Source organism: Ursus americanus, chromosome 2 (assembly GCF_024610735.1).
Source record: "Ursus americanus isolate L20-20 chromosome 2, mUrsAme1.1.p, whole genome shotgun sequence".
NCBI classification, from domain to species: Eukaryota; Metazoa; Chordata; class Mammalia; order Carnivora; family Ursidae; genus Ursus; species Ursus americanus.
The window spans coordinates 68,383,260-68,399,294 of NC_142128.1; the positions used below are offsets into that span (position 1 = coordinate 68,383,260).

The 16,035-nt window shown below is 57.6% G+C and overlaps 1 protein-coding gene across 1 annotated transcript in view; it reads right to left on the reverse strand.

Annotated features, from left to right (window-relative positions):
- Nucleotides 1–13,418, reverse strand: part of LGR6 (leucine rich repeat containing G protein-coupled receptor 6) — a 118,558-nt gene extending 105,140 nt beyond the window's left edge. The window contains exon 1 of the mRNA XM_045787893.2: nt 13,192–13,418. Coding sequence (XP_045643849.1) covers nt 13,192–13,403 — 212 coding nt within the window. The 5' untranslated portion in view covers nt 13,404–13,418. The remainder of the gene's footprint in view (nt 1–13,191) is intronic.
- Between the last annotated feature and the right edge of the window lie 2,617 nt (nt 13,419–16,035).

A 16,035-nucleotide genomic window follows, 5' to 3' on the forward strand; every position in this document is an offset into this window, starting at 1 on the left:
CAAGGCCAAGCAGAGGCTAAAATCTGGCCCTTGCCCCACTCACCTACTCTGCCCCCTCCCCGCACTGTGGGGCCACTGGGGCAGTGAGCTGGCTGGCAGCAGCCCCGGGGGGTTGTGGGGCAGGGAGCCGCCGTGCTGTGCAGTCCCCACGGAGGGGCAGAGACCCTCAGCAGCCCCTCCAGGATCCCTGGGGACTGCACAACTTCTCTACCTCCTGCCTCTGAGGTGGACTTTGTAAGGTGGGCTCACGTCCTCTTGGAGAAAGTGAAATGAAATCCAGTCCACCCCCCAGTGCATTTGAGGCTATCAAAGCGGGGGTAGCGGCTGGCTCTCTCCCCTCTGACCAGAACAGGAAGGAAACTCAGGGATACTACAGCAGGAAGAAGGAGGGACACCAGGAAGAACTTCCCAGTGATCACATTCTTGAGGAGCCATGCTAAAGCAAGGGTGGGGTGGTGGAGGACTTGGTCTGCCCGTGCAGGGCTTCTAGCTTGGGTTAGGGGCAGGGGGCTGCAGCAAAACTTCAGGAGGGCCCCCAGGGCAAGCTTCTGAGTTTCCCAACCTTTCCCGTTTGCTACACTCTTCACTCCCTGCCCCCTACAGGCTCCAGCGCTGTCCATCTGGGCCGGGCACACCAGGGTTCTAGGGGTTAGCCCAGGTATTTCCTGACCCCAAGCCCCACCCCCAGCAGGTCCCCCGGGCCCCACAGCATGGTGCCTTTGCACCCCCATGCCAATCTGGAGGGTGAGGCTAATACTTTCTGGCAGGTAGAGGCAGGGCAGGCAGAGGGGGAGGCGGCACCCTGGGCTTCTGCATTCAGATCAGGGGAGCCAGCCACGAAGCGAGGGTTGGCGTGGCGTCGGCTGGCGGGGGGGTGGGCATTCCTCTTTCCGCTGGCTGCACATAGTTAATGGGGGGCCTTGTTCTGGCTGGGCACGCAGCCCTGGAGGTGCTGGTGATGGCCGTGCCTTGTCCCAGCCCCCGGGATCTCAAGTCTCACTGAGTGAAACTGCAAATCTCCGGGGACCCTGGCACCTCCCTCATCCCACAGTCTCAACATGGCCTCGCTCGGGCTCCTTCCTCCCCTTCTCTTCCCCCTGCCTCTTCATTTATACACGATCATTTGTCTCTATAATATCCTGGGATCAGGAACGGCCAGCCCGGGGCGCCTGGGTGGCTCAGTCGTTAAGCGTCTGCCTTCAGCTCAGGGCAAGAACCCGGCGTTCTGGGATCGAGCCCTGCATCAGGCTCCTCCGCTGGGAGCCTGCTTCTTCCTCTCCCACTCCCCCTGCTTGTGTTCCCTCTCGCTGGCTGTCTCTCTTTCGAATAAATAAATAAAATCTTAAAAAAAAAAAAAAAAGGAACAGCCAGCCCGACAGGAAACGGGCCCCAAGAGATCAGAGGACTTGTCCAAAGGCCCTCAGCAAGTTGGTGGCAAACAGAATTCTAGCCCGGGATCTCCTGATTCCAATTCCGCTAACCAGAGAGCAGACCTAGGGCTCAGGTGGGCCAGTGTCCGGGGAGTCTCAGACAAAATTGGAGGAGGGGACCTATTGACATCTTCCCATTCTTCCAGAATGGGCAGCACCTCACTGCACAGTAGCCGGAGGTGGGAGAGGCGGGAGGGGCGGAGCCAGCAGGGTTCTGCAGGTACTGAGGGGGCTCGCACAGGGCACGAAATCTTTGTCTGCCCCCACCCCGACCAGCCACGGTGGCTGTTATATGGAGAACTGTTGCTGCAATACCGGGTGCTGAGCAGGCTGTGCCTGCGAGGAGTAGACACTCAGTAAACGTTTATCAGTTGAATAAATGAATAGTAATAGTTAACGCCCATTGAGGTTACTATGCGTCAGACACTCTTCTAAGCATTTTCCATATATTATCTCATTCAGCCCTCCCAACAGCCCTCTGAGGTGGCTATCATTAGCGTCCCTATCATGTCCAGCTGAGGAAATGAAGGCACCAAAGAGTAAATCCTTTCCCAAAGACCTGTAAAAGTCAAAGCCAGGATCCGAGCCCTGGAGGGGCAGCTCCGGAGCTCATGCGCTTAACTACTCTGCTATTCTCCGAAAACTGGGACGGGCTGCAACTCACACAGAGACCTGCCCATTCAAGCAAAGGCCTTGCCACCCACAGTTACACCGAGATTCAGATGTGCCCCATGCATCATCTGGGCACAGCGCACCCCATACCCCTGGCCCCTTGCAGACGTCATGCTCAGGCCAAGGAGTGCCCCCAGCCCAGGAGCACCCAGTGTCCCCTCCAGCCCTGAGGCCACCTCGGGTGCATCCCCAAGAGGAGCTGCCTCTTCTGCCCTGAGGCATCCCTCCTCAAGGCACCCCTCCTCCCATCCATTCCTGTACTTGCGTCCACCCCCCGGCTCTATCAGGATTGTAAGGACAGAAGACATGTATCTGTCATGTGAGGAATCAGAGGACAGAGCACAGAGACGTGGTCTCATTTGAATCTATGACCACTTGGAATGGGAGATGGGAGGCCGCGCAAGAGATTTCCTCATTCTAAAATTCAGAAATATGGGGCTCGGAGAGGTGAAGAGCAGGACAATTTACAGGACCCCGTGCAAAACAAAAATGTGGGGCCACCCTGTAAGACGGCAAGAGCAGACAGCATTCACCCAAGCACGGGGCCTGTGTGGCGGCCGAAGCAGCCCCGGTCTAAGGGGTGAGCCCAAGTCACCCAGCTCCCAAGTCCGGAAGCTGGTAACCATGCTGGGAGAGCTGGGGTCCAGTCCGGTCTAAGAAGTGAGCTGGCTCCCGGGCTCCGGGCTCTCCTGGGTCTGCCCCCAGGATGAGGGCGGGAGCCCAAGCCCTGTCCCAATTCTTGTTCTCTCTTGCTTTTGTCCTAGACAATAGTCCCCTTCCTTTCTTCTCTCCTCCCAGCCTCCTAATCGGCTCTGTCCACCACAAAGGCAGGGGATTAGTTTACGGCCCCTTCCTGCCTCAGCCTTCACAATCCCTGGACACTCGATCCACCTCCCCTTCCTCAGACACCCCCACCCTCGGGCTGCCCCAGATCTGGAGCCCAGCTGGAGGGAGAAAGACCGAATGCATAGTCCTGTAGTGTTTGTGGCCCTGTTCAGAGTGCCCCCTGCAGGTAGAGGCTGGTACACGTGTATGTGTGTGTGTGTGTGTGTGTGTACATGCAAGCACGTGCCCATGCGTTTGAAGGGGGGTTGTGATGCGGTCCTAAGAGGAAGGGAACCAGGAGCACAGATCCTGCCTTCAGGAAGCTGCCCGTCGGAAGCCCGAGTTCTGGCCCTTCCCAGAGAGCTCCAACTTCTCGTGCAAAGAGATACCGCTCCTGCCCTGAATCTGAACCCAATGAGGCAGAGAGTCTTTGTCAGGGGGACAGACAGATGGACACACACACAGCCCCTCAACAGACATGGGTATGCAGTCCTACTTGATATTTTCTTGGCGGCATGGGGGGTGGGGAACAACATCCTCTACAGGCTAGGCACTCTTCCAAGCAGGACCTTGCTTAATACAACCATTTCATCGGGGACAGACGATTATTCTGTTTTGCAAATGAGTGTCCACCTAGGGCTTCTAGCGCCCACTCCTGTGGTTTTTCCCTTGCACAACTGCCTCTCCAGAGGTTTCTGCATCGACGGCATCAGTTAGCACGAGCTTTCCTCCCTCCATGCGCCTGCCTGCTGCTCCTTATCTGGACCTGCCTGGTGCCCGTCTCACTCCCCGCAAAGTGTCACCTTGATTTGTGTGCTTGTCTTATCTCCCTCTCTGAGCCCCCGGGGCAGAGAAAAGAGGAGCCCCCAAGCTTACCTCTGACCATGTCTCTCCCCCTTCGCCGGGTGTCCCCCTCCCCATCTGAGAGGGGGAGGAAGGACAGGACATCCCCGCCCAGGGCAGATGCAGCAGAAAGCCTTCAGCACCGTGCTCCCAAATGAATATTTGCTCCCCACACAGCGTGAGAGTTTGAGCGGCATTATCACTGACCATTAACAAAGGGGACGGGGAGGGGCAGCTGGGTGGATCAGTCGTTAAGCATCTGCCTTCGGCTCAGGTCATGATCCCAGGGTCCTGAGATCGAGCCCCACATCGGGCTCCCCGCTCAGCGGGAAGCCTGCCTCTCCCTCTCCCACTCCCCCTGCTGATGTTCCCTTTCCCCGCTGTGTCTCTCTGTCAAATAAATAAATAAATAAAATCTTCAAAAAAATAAAAACCAACAAAAAACAAAGGGAACGGGGAGAGCGCAGCATAAGCTGGGACGGGAGCCATTATCAGGATGCGAACAGTGTGCTATGGCAAGTGGGCTTGAACCTGGGTTTGAACACACTCTATCCTCAGAGTTAGCCCCACGGAACAGCACAGTCCTATATGCAAAGGAACATGAAGCAAATTGGGAGAGACCCAGGGCCTGGGGAAAAGAATCCTTAGGCTGGGTCAACCTAAGGGAAGGCTTCCTTCCTACAGGAGGTGTTAAAAGCCCCTTAGCGGCTGCTGCCTTGGCTTGTTTCCCAGGAGTCAATGGTAACTCAGGTCGGGGGACCATTCAAACTTGCAAATCACACAGGGAGGTGGAAAAAACCTCAACAGTTTTGATCCTCCATGGGCCACCTGAGCGAGCACCCCCTCCCTGCCCTGCGGTGACCCTAGCAATGAACTGGGCTGGGGTGGTAGAAGGGGACAGTGATGGCACCTCCTTTGCACCACCACTCCTCCCCTCTTCCCCCTTCAGTAGTCCATCTGCCTTGGCTTTGAGCCTAGGGACCATGTCCAAATCCCTGACAGCAGTGCAATGGAAGGCACTCAGCACCCTCCTCCCATCCGCCTGTCTGGACACTCTCAGGGACACCCCCACCTCCTCCAGCACCTCCAAGGGCAAAGGGGAGGGGACAGTGGCAGGGAGAGAGGAGAGGAGAACTGTGTTCTAGATTCAACCCTCTGGGTCTCACTCCCAGCCAAGCCCTAGATTGACGGAGTGGCATCGGTAAGACGCAGGGCCACTTTGTACCTGCCTCAGTTTCTCTTTCCAAGGGAGATCAGTGTTGGGTAATAGCAATAGCCCCTCTGTGTCGGGCATATGCTGGGTGCCAAGCGCTCTGCCAAACTGCAAGCTTGATACTCTTCTGCCCATTTTGAAGCTAAGGCACTGGCGGCCCAGGGAGGTGCAGAGTCAGGGAGCGCCGTCCAGTGAGTCAGTGCTGGAGCTGAGATTTGAACCCTTGCGGTCAGGCTGCAAACAAGAGCTTCTTCCTCGGCAGCAGAGAGAGAGACAGAGACAGAGAGGGTCTCGGCCCCTGGGGTGCCGGATGCTGCCTGGGGTTGGCTAGACGCCTGTGGCTGGGAGCAGCCTAAATGATTTATCCCAGCTGCTAAACACCTTGAATCTGTTTTTGTTTTTCATATGTGTGGCCTGAGGCGAAAAAGGCCGAGAGCCTGCTCTGGACTATCCCACCTCGAGGAGTGAGATAGAAAATCTATGGTGATCAAGTAACAGAGCCCCAGGATGTTCTGTGTTGGAGGCTCTTGCTTTCCCTTCTCCTGGAGGGCCTTCCCTATCCACCCCCATCTGAATCCCCTGGTCCTTCAGGAATCAGGATGGCGCCTCTCATCCCTCCCCCGGGGCCTCCCCTGACCAGCACGGTCCTCCCTGTCCTCTCAGTGGCCCTGACCTCACTGCTGGTCCTCCGGGGACCTTCCCCATGACCATCTGGTACAGTGAGCCAGCTCTTCCTGTCTCCCCTCACATCCCCATCCCCATCCTGACTGCCTCACAGAGGACCCAGCACCTTCTCCTTCAAGCAGCCCCCACAGAGGAGCTCCTAGAGACCCTGCTGGCCGATGGGATGGGAATGAAACCACCGCCACCTCTCGAGAAAGACAAGAAACCGGAACTAGGCTTTAAGGGACTGTTCCACCTGGGAGTTCAACGTGCCCAGAGTCTCGCCCATTCACTCAGAGCTCCAGACCCCCCCACTCTGACCCCCCGAGCGGCAGTAGTTAGGACGAAATCCCACCACTGGCTAGTGGCCTCAGGCCAACTCTTAGCGTCTGAACGTCCCAGTTTCCTCATCCGTAAGATAGGGATAACCCTGGGCCTTCTCTCCCTGAGTTCCCATGAGCTGAGGCAGGAAACACCAGCTGCTAGGTTAAGGCAGCCAGGCCAGCGCCATGGCACTTTCCTAGGCCCCAGGGATGACCTTCCTGACAATCTGGTTTCTTCCTGGAAGAAAAGTAATAGTCCAGGAAATGAAAATGTCAACCTGGAAGGCATCCCCACTGTGTGCAAGAGCAGATGGGAGAGGCAAAACACTGGGCTGGAGGTGCTTCCCTGGCCCCCGCCTTAGATTCTGTATCTCACACGATTCATCAGAGGGGGCCTGATGCCCCAGGGCTGGGGAAATTCAAGATGCAGACCTTCCTTATGAGCTTTGGAGGAGGAAGAGGACAGTGGCACAGAGGACACCTCGGCAGCTCTAGGGGTGCCCTGTTGCAGAGCAGCTGGGCCCAGCCCCCACCTGCCCGCTGCCAGCCCGCCTGTGGCCTGCTCTGGCATGGCTCCGGGGGGCGCAGTGCCAACCCCTGAGCCCTACCCCCCCCATGTCCTTTCACTGCTTCCAAAATAACTCTGCTCCCTGCCCAAGTTTGGCCTTTTGGGTGTTTTTCTCCTCCTGAGACCTGTTCTTCCATGTCTGAAGGGCGGGAGGAAAGACCTGAGTTGTCATTAGAAATGGGGACCACCCCTTTTTTTAGTAAGGAACTAGCTAGCACAAAGGGGCTCCCACAACCCTGAGAGCCCCTGATTCAGTGAGTCCATTTCAGTTTGGCTAAAAGAAGGCATCTTTTCCAACCTGAAAAAGAGGGTTGGAAATTTCTCCCCCACCCCTGTCTCTTGTACCTTCCCAATGCCCCAGTGGGACTCCTTGCCTTGGCCCTGCACCCAACAGAGTGAGTTACTAGACTAAGGTCACACAGCCCATTAGGGACGAGCTCAGATGAGAATCCTTACTGGCCCCTAAGGGCATGTGGCTGGGGCAGAAATCCCAACTGCCCAGTGAGCACACCTGCTTTTCCTCGGGCTATACCAGGGAAGGCCCTAATTCCACAGAACTCCCACTTCTGGGGAGAAGCTGGACTCTCCAGACAGGAGTGACCCGGAAGCCCAGACTTCTCTTCTCTGGAGAGTCTCCCACCAGGTATCAGACCAGGGCCCATCTCCTCACGTGTCCCTGTGACAAGAGGATCACTTCCGCCATCATCTAGGGGGCTGGGAGCTCAAAGCTGAACGGGCTCTTTGAAAAGCCCATTTCCCTGAGGGACAGTGGGAGGGGGCTTTATTAGGACAGAAGGAGGGAGGGAGGGAGGAAGAAAGGAAGAACGTAGGCCTGTGGGCAGGCGATCTGATGGGGCTCTAGAAGACCACACTGGCACCTTCCATCCCCACCCTGTCACAGGTGGCTCTGTTATTCCCTTTCTGGGCCTCAGCAGATCATTTGCAGTTCAAAAGATGGAGAAAAACAATATAAATTGTCAACCTTTGAAAGTGGGTATAAACATGAAAGACACCCTGTTTCACTTTCTTTGTCTCATGGGCTCCTCCCCTGCCCCCTTCCAAGTAAATACTGTTCCTGCTCCCACATTCAAGATGAAGAAGCTAACTGTGGAGAGGTTAAGTGACTTGTCCAAAGACTCACCGCTCCTAACTAGTGGGGCAGAGACTGGAGGCCACAGCCAGAGCCTCCCGGCCTCCCGGGCAGGGCCTCCCCATGCGGTGCCCTGTCCTGTGCCCCGTCCGTCTCTCGGCCCGATGGGCACGGGGCAGAGTGGGAAGCGGGCTGTGGCACGTGTGGGGCCATCAGGGTTGAGAGCCCACGGCATGGGGGAAGGCGGGGTTGAACGGGGGGGGGGGGCAGGCTGGGGGCCAACTCTGCTCCGAGCCAGGCCTTCTTCTCCTCCGCCAGCCACCCCACCCGGCCGCGCCCAGCGCTTGCTGCTGCCAGAGCCCAGAGGTTTCCTTTTTCTTTTGCCTAGGGTTGTTTCCTGCCTTTCCTTTGAACTGGGGTGTTGGCTCCTCCACGCACTCATCCTCCTCCGGCGACCCCCCAGGACTGCCCTCTGATGGGCCCGTTCCCACAGGCTGCACTTTGGAGGAAGGCTGGCACCCCACTTCCTGGAATCACTCTCCCTGGCTTCGCCCTTCTCCTCTCTGCCCTGGTCTGGGTGCTGTCTGGGTCCCCCTCCTCCCTTCCCGCGGTCCCTTCCCCTACTGCCCACCTCGGCCAAGCAGTTCTCACTGGAGGCTTTCTCTTCCTGCATCCGGGGAGCAGGCTCACGGTTGGTTTCTCCCTACCCCTCCCGCTCCAGTTTTTCGACGAAATGTGTAGACATTGAGGTCCAGAAAAGTTTGGGAGCTCACATCACAGTAACCAAGAGACCAAGGATCAGACCTCACAAATCCCAAGTTTCAGGAAGGCAGAGATGGCTCAGGCTCTTAGAATCTACCAGAAAGGGAAACTGAGGCCTGACCCAGGAAGGGTAGACTTGGAGTGAGACAGGAACTCGGGCACATTGAGCCCCCAGGCACATCCTGCCCAAGGCCGGCTCTCATCTGCTGAAGCTGCTCATTCATGCGTCCTTGCTTCTTCCTGCGATAGGCCCGCAAGGCCCATCAGGACATGCTGGGAGGAGGCTGGCATCTTTCATCTGCTGTCCACCTCCTGCCCCGGGTGCCCTAAGACTGCACCAGCCAGCAGAACACTATAGCTGCTCTGGGTTCCCAGTACAGCGCCTTCAGTCTCCTTGCCAGCTACTCCTCCGTCTCGTGGCCCCCACCACACACACACACACACACACACACACACACACACACCCCAATTCCACGCCTTTCACAGAACAGTCCTCCTCCTCTCTTCCCAATGCTAGCTCCAGGACTTCCTCCTCCAGGAAGACTTCCATGCCTAACACTTCTTGGCCCCAGTCACCATAACAACAACATTGGCTAGCACTGACTGAGCTCTTACCACAGGTCACACACTATGCCAAACCCTTTACAAACACGACTTCAGTGAATCCACATAGCAACACTATGAGATAGATATTAGCTCCCTTTACAGATGAGGAAACTAAGTCACAGATCAACTGGACCAGGTTCACATGGCTTAGTGATGAGTCATCCCTCTGCTCTGTTATGGCTGATGCCTGTGCTCTTAACCCCTCTGCCATCCCCCAGTGGCCTGACTCCATCTGGTCATGGGTAACCCCCCAGGCAGTGATGGGGAGGATGCAAATTACCTAGAATTGAGACCCTTACACACATACGCACACACACACGATGACCTTGAAAACAAGCTCAGTGGTTATCACGGGCAGTCTGAAAGGGAGTGAAGTCCCAAGAAGACAATGAGCAGCCTGACTAGGGCTGCCCAGAGGATTGGCCCCTCTCTTAGCCCCCAAAGCAGTGGGCATTGGAGATGGACACTCAGGGCCAAATGCAAGTGTAGGGGCCTCCCAAGAAGGCTTTTCTCCCACCATCTGCTCCTGATACGGCTCGACTTTGGGAGCAAAAGGAGGCACAGAGTAACTACTCAGATTCTCCCATTCAGGGACAACTCTGGGTCTTTGCCAACAAGTATTTGCTCTCTGGAGATCCCCGTCCCTTCACTGTGTGTATGGGGTAGAATACAGCAAGAGACATCATGTCTTCATGTCACCATCAGTCTGGAATGCCCCCAGAGCTCCACCTCCTCCAGATGGGTTTCCAGAACAGGACCTACCCAGGAAGAAGGTTCAAACCCCAGTGAGGCTCACGGCCACTCAGTTTGGGAGGAGACTTCAAAAAATGAGAGATATTTGAAAGATGGTGACTATTTCAAGCCTGTCCTCCCAACTTTGATCAAACAGGGATGGTGTTGGGGTTCAAAAGAATCATTATTTTTGGACTTGAGTGTCAAAGTAAAGGATAGCAGTTGGGTGTAAAGAAGACTTCCTGGTCTTCGCTAGAAGCAAGAGGGAGGAAGGTAGAGGTGTGTTCACCATGAGAGGTAGCTGCCTAGAAAGAGGGACTCTCACCCTCCTGGGGTGGGGAAGCAGATGTGAAGTAATTTTTATTGGGGCAGGTCTAGGACCCCCAGGTATCTGCTGGAGTCCATGTTCCTTGGTGCCACCTATGGTTCAATCTATGGCTCCGTCTGAGATCCTCAGGTACCCAGGAAGGCCGGCCACTTCCTGCATACCTGTCACTTCCTGTACACCTATCACTTCCTGCACACCTGTCACTTCCTGTACACCCAACTGCCTGAATCTTACTTTTCACCTTCTCGACCCTGTGTCAGGAAGACTCAAGTGTCCACTCCCCTCCCGCCCCCACCCCCACTGTCGACTGACTCCTTGGGCTGCAGGCCCCCCGAACAACCAAGCATCGACCAAGACCGGCACCCGCAGATGACTCCCTAGCACATACCTTTCTTCTTCCTGCCAGAGACCATTCCCTTGGGTTCTTTTTATTTTAAGATTTTATTTAGTTATTTATTTGAGAGAGGAGGGTCGGGAGCAGAGGGAGAGGGACAAGCAGACTCCATGCTGAGTGTAGAGCCGATGTGGGGCTCGATCCCAGGACTCCAAGATCATGACCTGAGCCAAAATCAAGAGTCGGACACCCAACTGCCTGAGCCACCCAGCAACCCTCCCTTGAGTTCTGTACTCACCCCTGGACTCCATTTCCCTCCTGTGTGAAGTGTCCTGGGAGCTTGCTTCCACCTCCATTGAACACCCAGCAGCAGGCATGATAATAATAGCCACTATTTCTACGTCTTCCCCTGTGTGTCAGGCACAGACATATTATCTCATTTCGTCCTCCCTGCTACCCACTTCTCTCCATACACAAACGATGAACCCGAGGCTCAGAGGAAGCTCAGTGACTCAGTAGGTAGCAAAGCTTGGAAGGAACCAGGGTTTGGGGGCCCAGACAGAGAGGCACGGCTGGTTCCATCATCAAACGTAAATCTGCGGCGTCCTCCGCTAGAGCTGGGCTCCTTGAGGCAAGGCCAGCCTGGGCATTTCCTGACATAGCTGGGGAGGAAGCGAGCCCCACGACCTCCCTGCCCTCGCTCCTTTCAATGACAACCCTCATGCCTGCTCCACCTTCCTGAGAGGCAAAGGAAGAGAGCCACCCCCAGGCCAGCTGCCCCCAGCAGAGACCCTTCATCTACCATCCACATGAGACCTGTCCGCAGTCCAGGGCAGGGGACATGTCCCCCCAGTATTCCAGAGCCCACTGTTAAATCCCCCATATTGTCTCAGGACCCTACTCCTCCCCTCTCCCGCTCTCTGAACCACAGTCTGAGTTTTGGGAGAGAGAGGCTTTCTCTATTCCCACAGAGACACAAGACAAGCTCAGACAGTGCCACTGCCACTGAACCCAAATGCAGACCTCACAGCTCCAGAGAACTGTGACAAGGTGGTGGAAAATCTTCCATCGGCATGGATGGTGGGACACTGGGATTCCAAAGGTGGCACTGTACCTCTCCTTCCCCAAGTTCTTCCAGAAAAAGGGTCAGTCTGGAAAGACAGGTGCTGAGAATGGAGGTTGGAGCAGCCAATCTCTGGAAGGTCCCGTCCCCTCACCCCTTCAAGGCCCCATCCCCCCACCCCAGGAAAAGGTCCTTCCTTCTGCTCCCCCAGAGAAAGACTCTACAAATGCCATTTCCAAACTTTCTAGCCCCAGAGCCCTCTCTTCAAATGAAACAATGTCATATACCCCCAATTTATAAAATGGCTCAAAGTGGGGCTGCCCTAGCTGTAGCAGGCATGGGGGCCAGAGCCAGCCCTCCTCTGCCAACTGTGGGGACACCCTCACAGCCCCCCAAGGGGCTCACAGTGTTTACCCCTGCCGTCACCTCCTGGTCTGTGAAGGATTCAATTTGCCCTTTTGGAATGCGGACACTATTTACTCCCCCCACTCCCCGCCCTGGTCCCCCGCCTGTGCTTCTTGAAGGGACATCCAACTAGGGACAGAAGGACTGGGGGCGGGGGGAGCTCCAGGAAGGGTTGCAATTCAGGACCCTCCACACGCCGCCAGGACAACCCCACAACTGAGTGTCCTGATTCCATTTAGCTCAACAGACACTGCTGGACTCCTGTGAAAACTAGCCCAGCCCCCTCTTCCTCAGAGATCGCAGGTCCTGGAGCCCCAGAGCCTGTCCCTGGGACAGAAGGTCCCAGACTTTCCCACCTGAACTCCTCTGAGAAAAGGTGAAGGAGCCTGAGCAGGGCTGGGGGTGGGGGCAGGTTTCCTCCCCAGAGCAAAGGTGGGGGTGGGTGAGGTGGTCTGGAATGCGCTCTCACACCCTCCTCCTGCCCAGGTGGGAGCAGGGAGTGCCCCCAGCCCTGAGGCTCTGAGGGAGAAACTCCTCTGAGCCTACCTCGGGACAGCTGCCCCCAATAGGGTCCCCTTCACGCGCCATCTCACCCCAACTCAGCTCTAAAAATGGTTCTCTGGTTTTCGGCCTCAGAGCCTGCCCGCAAATTAGTGTCTCTGACAGCCTCTTGGGACACGACTTCAGGGAGGCCCCTGGGGGAGCCAGGAGGCCTCAGCAGAGGGAGACGGTGCTGGCAGGGGCCCTTCTGGAGGAGCCAAGAGTGAGCAAGGCCCCGCTCCCAGCTTCTGGGATCCCCCCACCACCACCACCAAGGCCACCCAGCCTCAGTATGACAGCTCTGCTCTCCTTGCCATGGCAGAGGGACAGATGATCTCTGCACCCCACTGGAGCCCCTCCCCTCTCCTCTACCACCAAATCAGTCGGCTTCTTTTCAGCCACGGTCCTGGGCACTGCTGTGCGGGGGGGGGGGGGGGGGGGGGCGAGCCCCGGGGCCCTCCAGCTGCAGTGTCCAGACACCCACCTCTTACCAAGCCTGAGCTCCCACAGTGAAGGGGCCATTCTCATACAGGGGCCACTGAGAAACCGAGGGAAGCCCGGCCTCATCATTTGTCTGATCTGCCCTCTCAGACTCACTCTGCCCCCCCACCGCCCCCAACACACAGGCGCGCCTCAGCCCAGTCTCGCAGCAGTCCACTTGGAAGGGGAAGAGCTCTCCCCGGATGCCCATGCCTCCCGGCCCCAGCCTGGCAGGTGCCCTAGCCGGAGGTCGGGGCTGGGCGCTAGCGGGCGGCCAGGCGGGAGCAGGGAGGGACGTGCGGGCCAGTACTCACAGGTAAGCCGTCAGGGGGTCCAGGTCCCCCGGCACGGCGGAGAGCCCGAGCTCCGAGCAGTCGGCCGACAGCATGATGCCGTCCTCCTGGCAGTGGCAGGGGGCCGGGCAGGCGGCGGGCGCCGGGCCGGGCTGGGGGGCGCCGCGGGCGCACGGGGAGGCGCACAGCGCGGCGCACAGCCACAGCGCCCTGAGTGCCGGCGGGCTGGGCATCTCGGCGGCCGGCGGCCGGGGCACCTGGCGGGCGGGCGGGCGCTCCGGCGCGGTGGCCGCCGCGGCTCGCCTCTGGGTCCCGCGGCCGGGCCGGCGGGCTGCGCCGTCGAGGGGGAGCGCCCCGCGGGCTCTGCTGGGCGTCGTGGGCGGCAGCGGCGGCAGCGCGGGGACGGTGCAGTCAGAGAGGGGCAGGCATTGTTGAGTGATCTTCGTTATTCAGTTTCACAGGCTGGGCTTGGCAAGGGAGGGAGACACAGGGAGGAGGAGTCAAGGAAACTTTCTGTGCTGTGGCTCGCTCCCCTTCCCTCCTTCCGAGCTGGCAGGAATTTCATCCAGGAAAGAAAAAAAAAAAGCAAAGAAACCCTAAGAGAGCGAGCAGAGACGGCACGTCAGGGACCTGCTCTTGCACTTGTTTGGAAACCATGGGATGTCCCAGGACCCAGGCTTGCGGGATGGGGACCCTCTTGCTTGCAGGGTCAGCCACCGGTCAGTGGGACTTGCAGGAGGCCCTCTGGAAGCAACCTTAAGCATTCCCAGAGGCCCCCAACCCCTCTACCACATTTTCCACAGAGACCCAAGAGGGAAATGATTTGTTCAAGGTCACATGGCTGGAGGGACAGACCCAGAACTGGAATTCAGGGTCTATCCTTGTCACCTTGTCTCCTGGAGGAGGGAAGTGAGGACTTGTCCTGAAAGGGGTCATTTGGTGAAAGTTCCACCTTAGGCAAGGATGGGGGCAGTGCGCAAAGAGGAAAGAGCAGCCGGCCCGCCACCAAAGAAACGGGTGCGGATTTCCACCCACTGAATGCTTTGCATGCATGCAGCCCCAGTCAGGTCTAAGGCCCTGGGATCACCTTGATCCTGTGGGGGACCAAGCTAGGTAGACAGACTGAGAGACTGAGCCAGCTGGGCTCTCGGAGGCGTCCTGAAAGTCAGCAGATTGGCGCCACCTGGAGCCCAGTACTGCAGCTGCAGCCCAGCCAGCCGGAGGCTGGAATCCCAGGGTTCTTCTGGCCCATCCCAGGGTCCGGAGGGGCAGGGCAGACGGTGGCTAAGGCTGGCATCAAGTCCCTACTCTTAGACCAGATTGGGCTGGCTGTGCTTCTTTCATGTAGCCTTTTGTTTTCTCTGGTCTCTCCCACGCTGAGCCAAACTCCAGCGCCGAGCTAGAGACTGTTCTGTCTCCCATTTGGGCTCTATCTTCCCATGGTCCATCCAGAGTGTATACCCAAAGCCTGGAGACTCAGAGGCAGCCACTATTCCTTCCACCCCATACCTCCAGACCCCTCCATACCTCACATCATCCACCCCCCCAACCCCGTTCTCTGCCACTGCTGCTAACCTCCCAGGTCCCCAGGTCAGCCGGCAGACCCTGACCCCAGGCTCTAGTTGGGGCCATGGCCCTGAATGTAGTTGAGCCACCTAGGAAAGCCAGAGAAGGTCCTGCACACATGATGCCGGCTCCCATTACCGGAAAAGACCCACAAACAGAAGCCGTCCCTGCCTTCCCAGATCAGCCTGTTTTCAGCCTCACTCATCCACAGCTTGGCTCCATTCCCCTGCCTGTTTGCAGCTCCCGCTGCTCCAGTGTGAGGGGCCCAGGCTGGAAAAACCATGGTTGAGCCTGTTTCAACCTCCTTCATGGAGGGCTTGGGGGGCTCAGAGCTAGTCTCCAGCCTGCCAATTTGAGGGTCATAATGGGGCCAACCTCTGGGACTCCTGATAAACATAGTTTAGAAGAGGCCGTGACATCCATTCCCCCTGGAGGGAGCACCAGAGTCTAACCTCATCCTGGGAAAGCTCCTGATGGAGCAGAGAGCCCTACCTCTGTTCCCCTTCTCCAACCAGGCCTGACAAAGGCTGTCTCTGACCCCGACCCCTTGTACTTTACTAGGAACTCAGACTGGCCAGTGAGACCTCTGCCTCCTCTTCCATTTGGGGATCTAACTGCATTTCAGGGCCTCCTGCTCTGATTTGTCCAGGCTCTCTGTGTGCCCCCCCCAGGGCCCTCCACCAGGGACAATTGGTGTCAAGCATCAGGCACCTTGCCATGCGAAACTGTGCAGTCTAATCAGGGAGTCAGACAGGAGCTCATGAGGCCATATTATGTTCCATGGTGTGCAGTGGGATGGCCTGCTTTCTCCTGGGTCCTCAACCCCACCCTGTTTTCTGTTTCTTCCCTGGTTTTCCTTGCCTCCAAAATTCCCTCACTGCTCTCTCTCCTCCCTTCCTCCTGTGGCGGAGGGGAGCAAGGGGGGCGCGAAGGAGCAAACTTGGCCACTCTGGCCTCAGCAGCAGCCTCCCACGGAGCAGCAAAGCCCCCAGTTCCTGCCCTGCACGTCGGTGTGGCTGCGGGGCCTGCACCCTCGTGGGGCAGCGGACGGTGGCTGAGGAGGACCCTGGGGACACTGGCAGGTAGAGACGACTAGGGATGGCAGGAGAAGGCAAGCGAACTCAAGGAGAAGGGAACAGGATTGGTCGTACTGCGTACAGGGGTGGGAGGTGGGGCAGGAGAACCCTGAGTAACTGGGACTCAATCGTGGCACCCCGAGACACTAGAGACCAAAGTCTAAGGCCCCTGGAAAACTGGACGATGGGGCATCAGAAGCTGCTCCCCGTCAGCGTGCAGGCT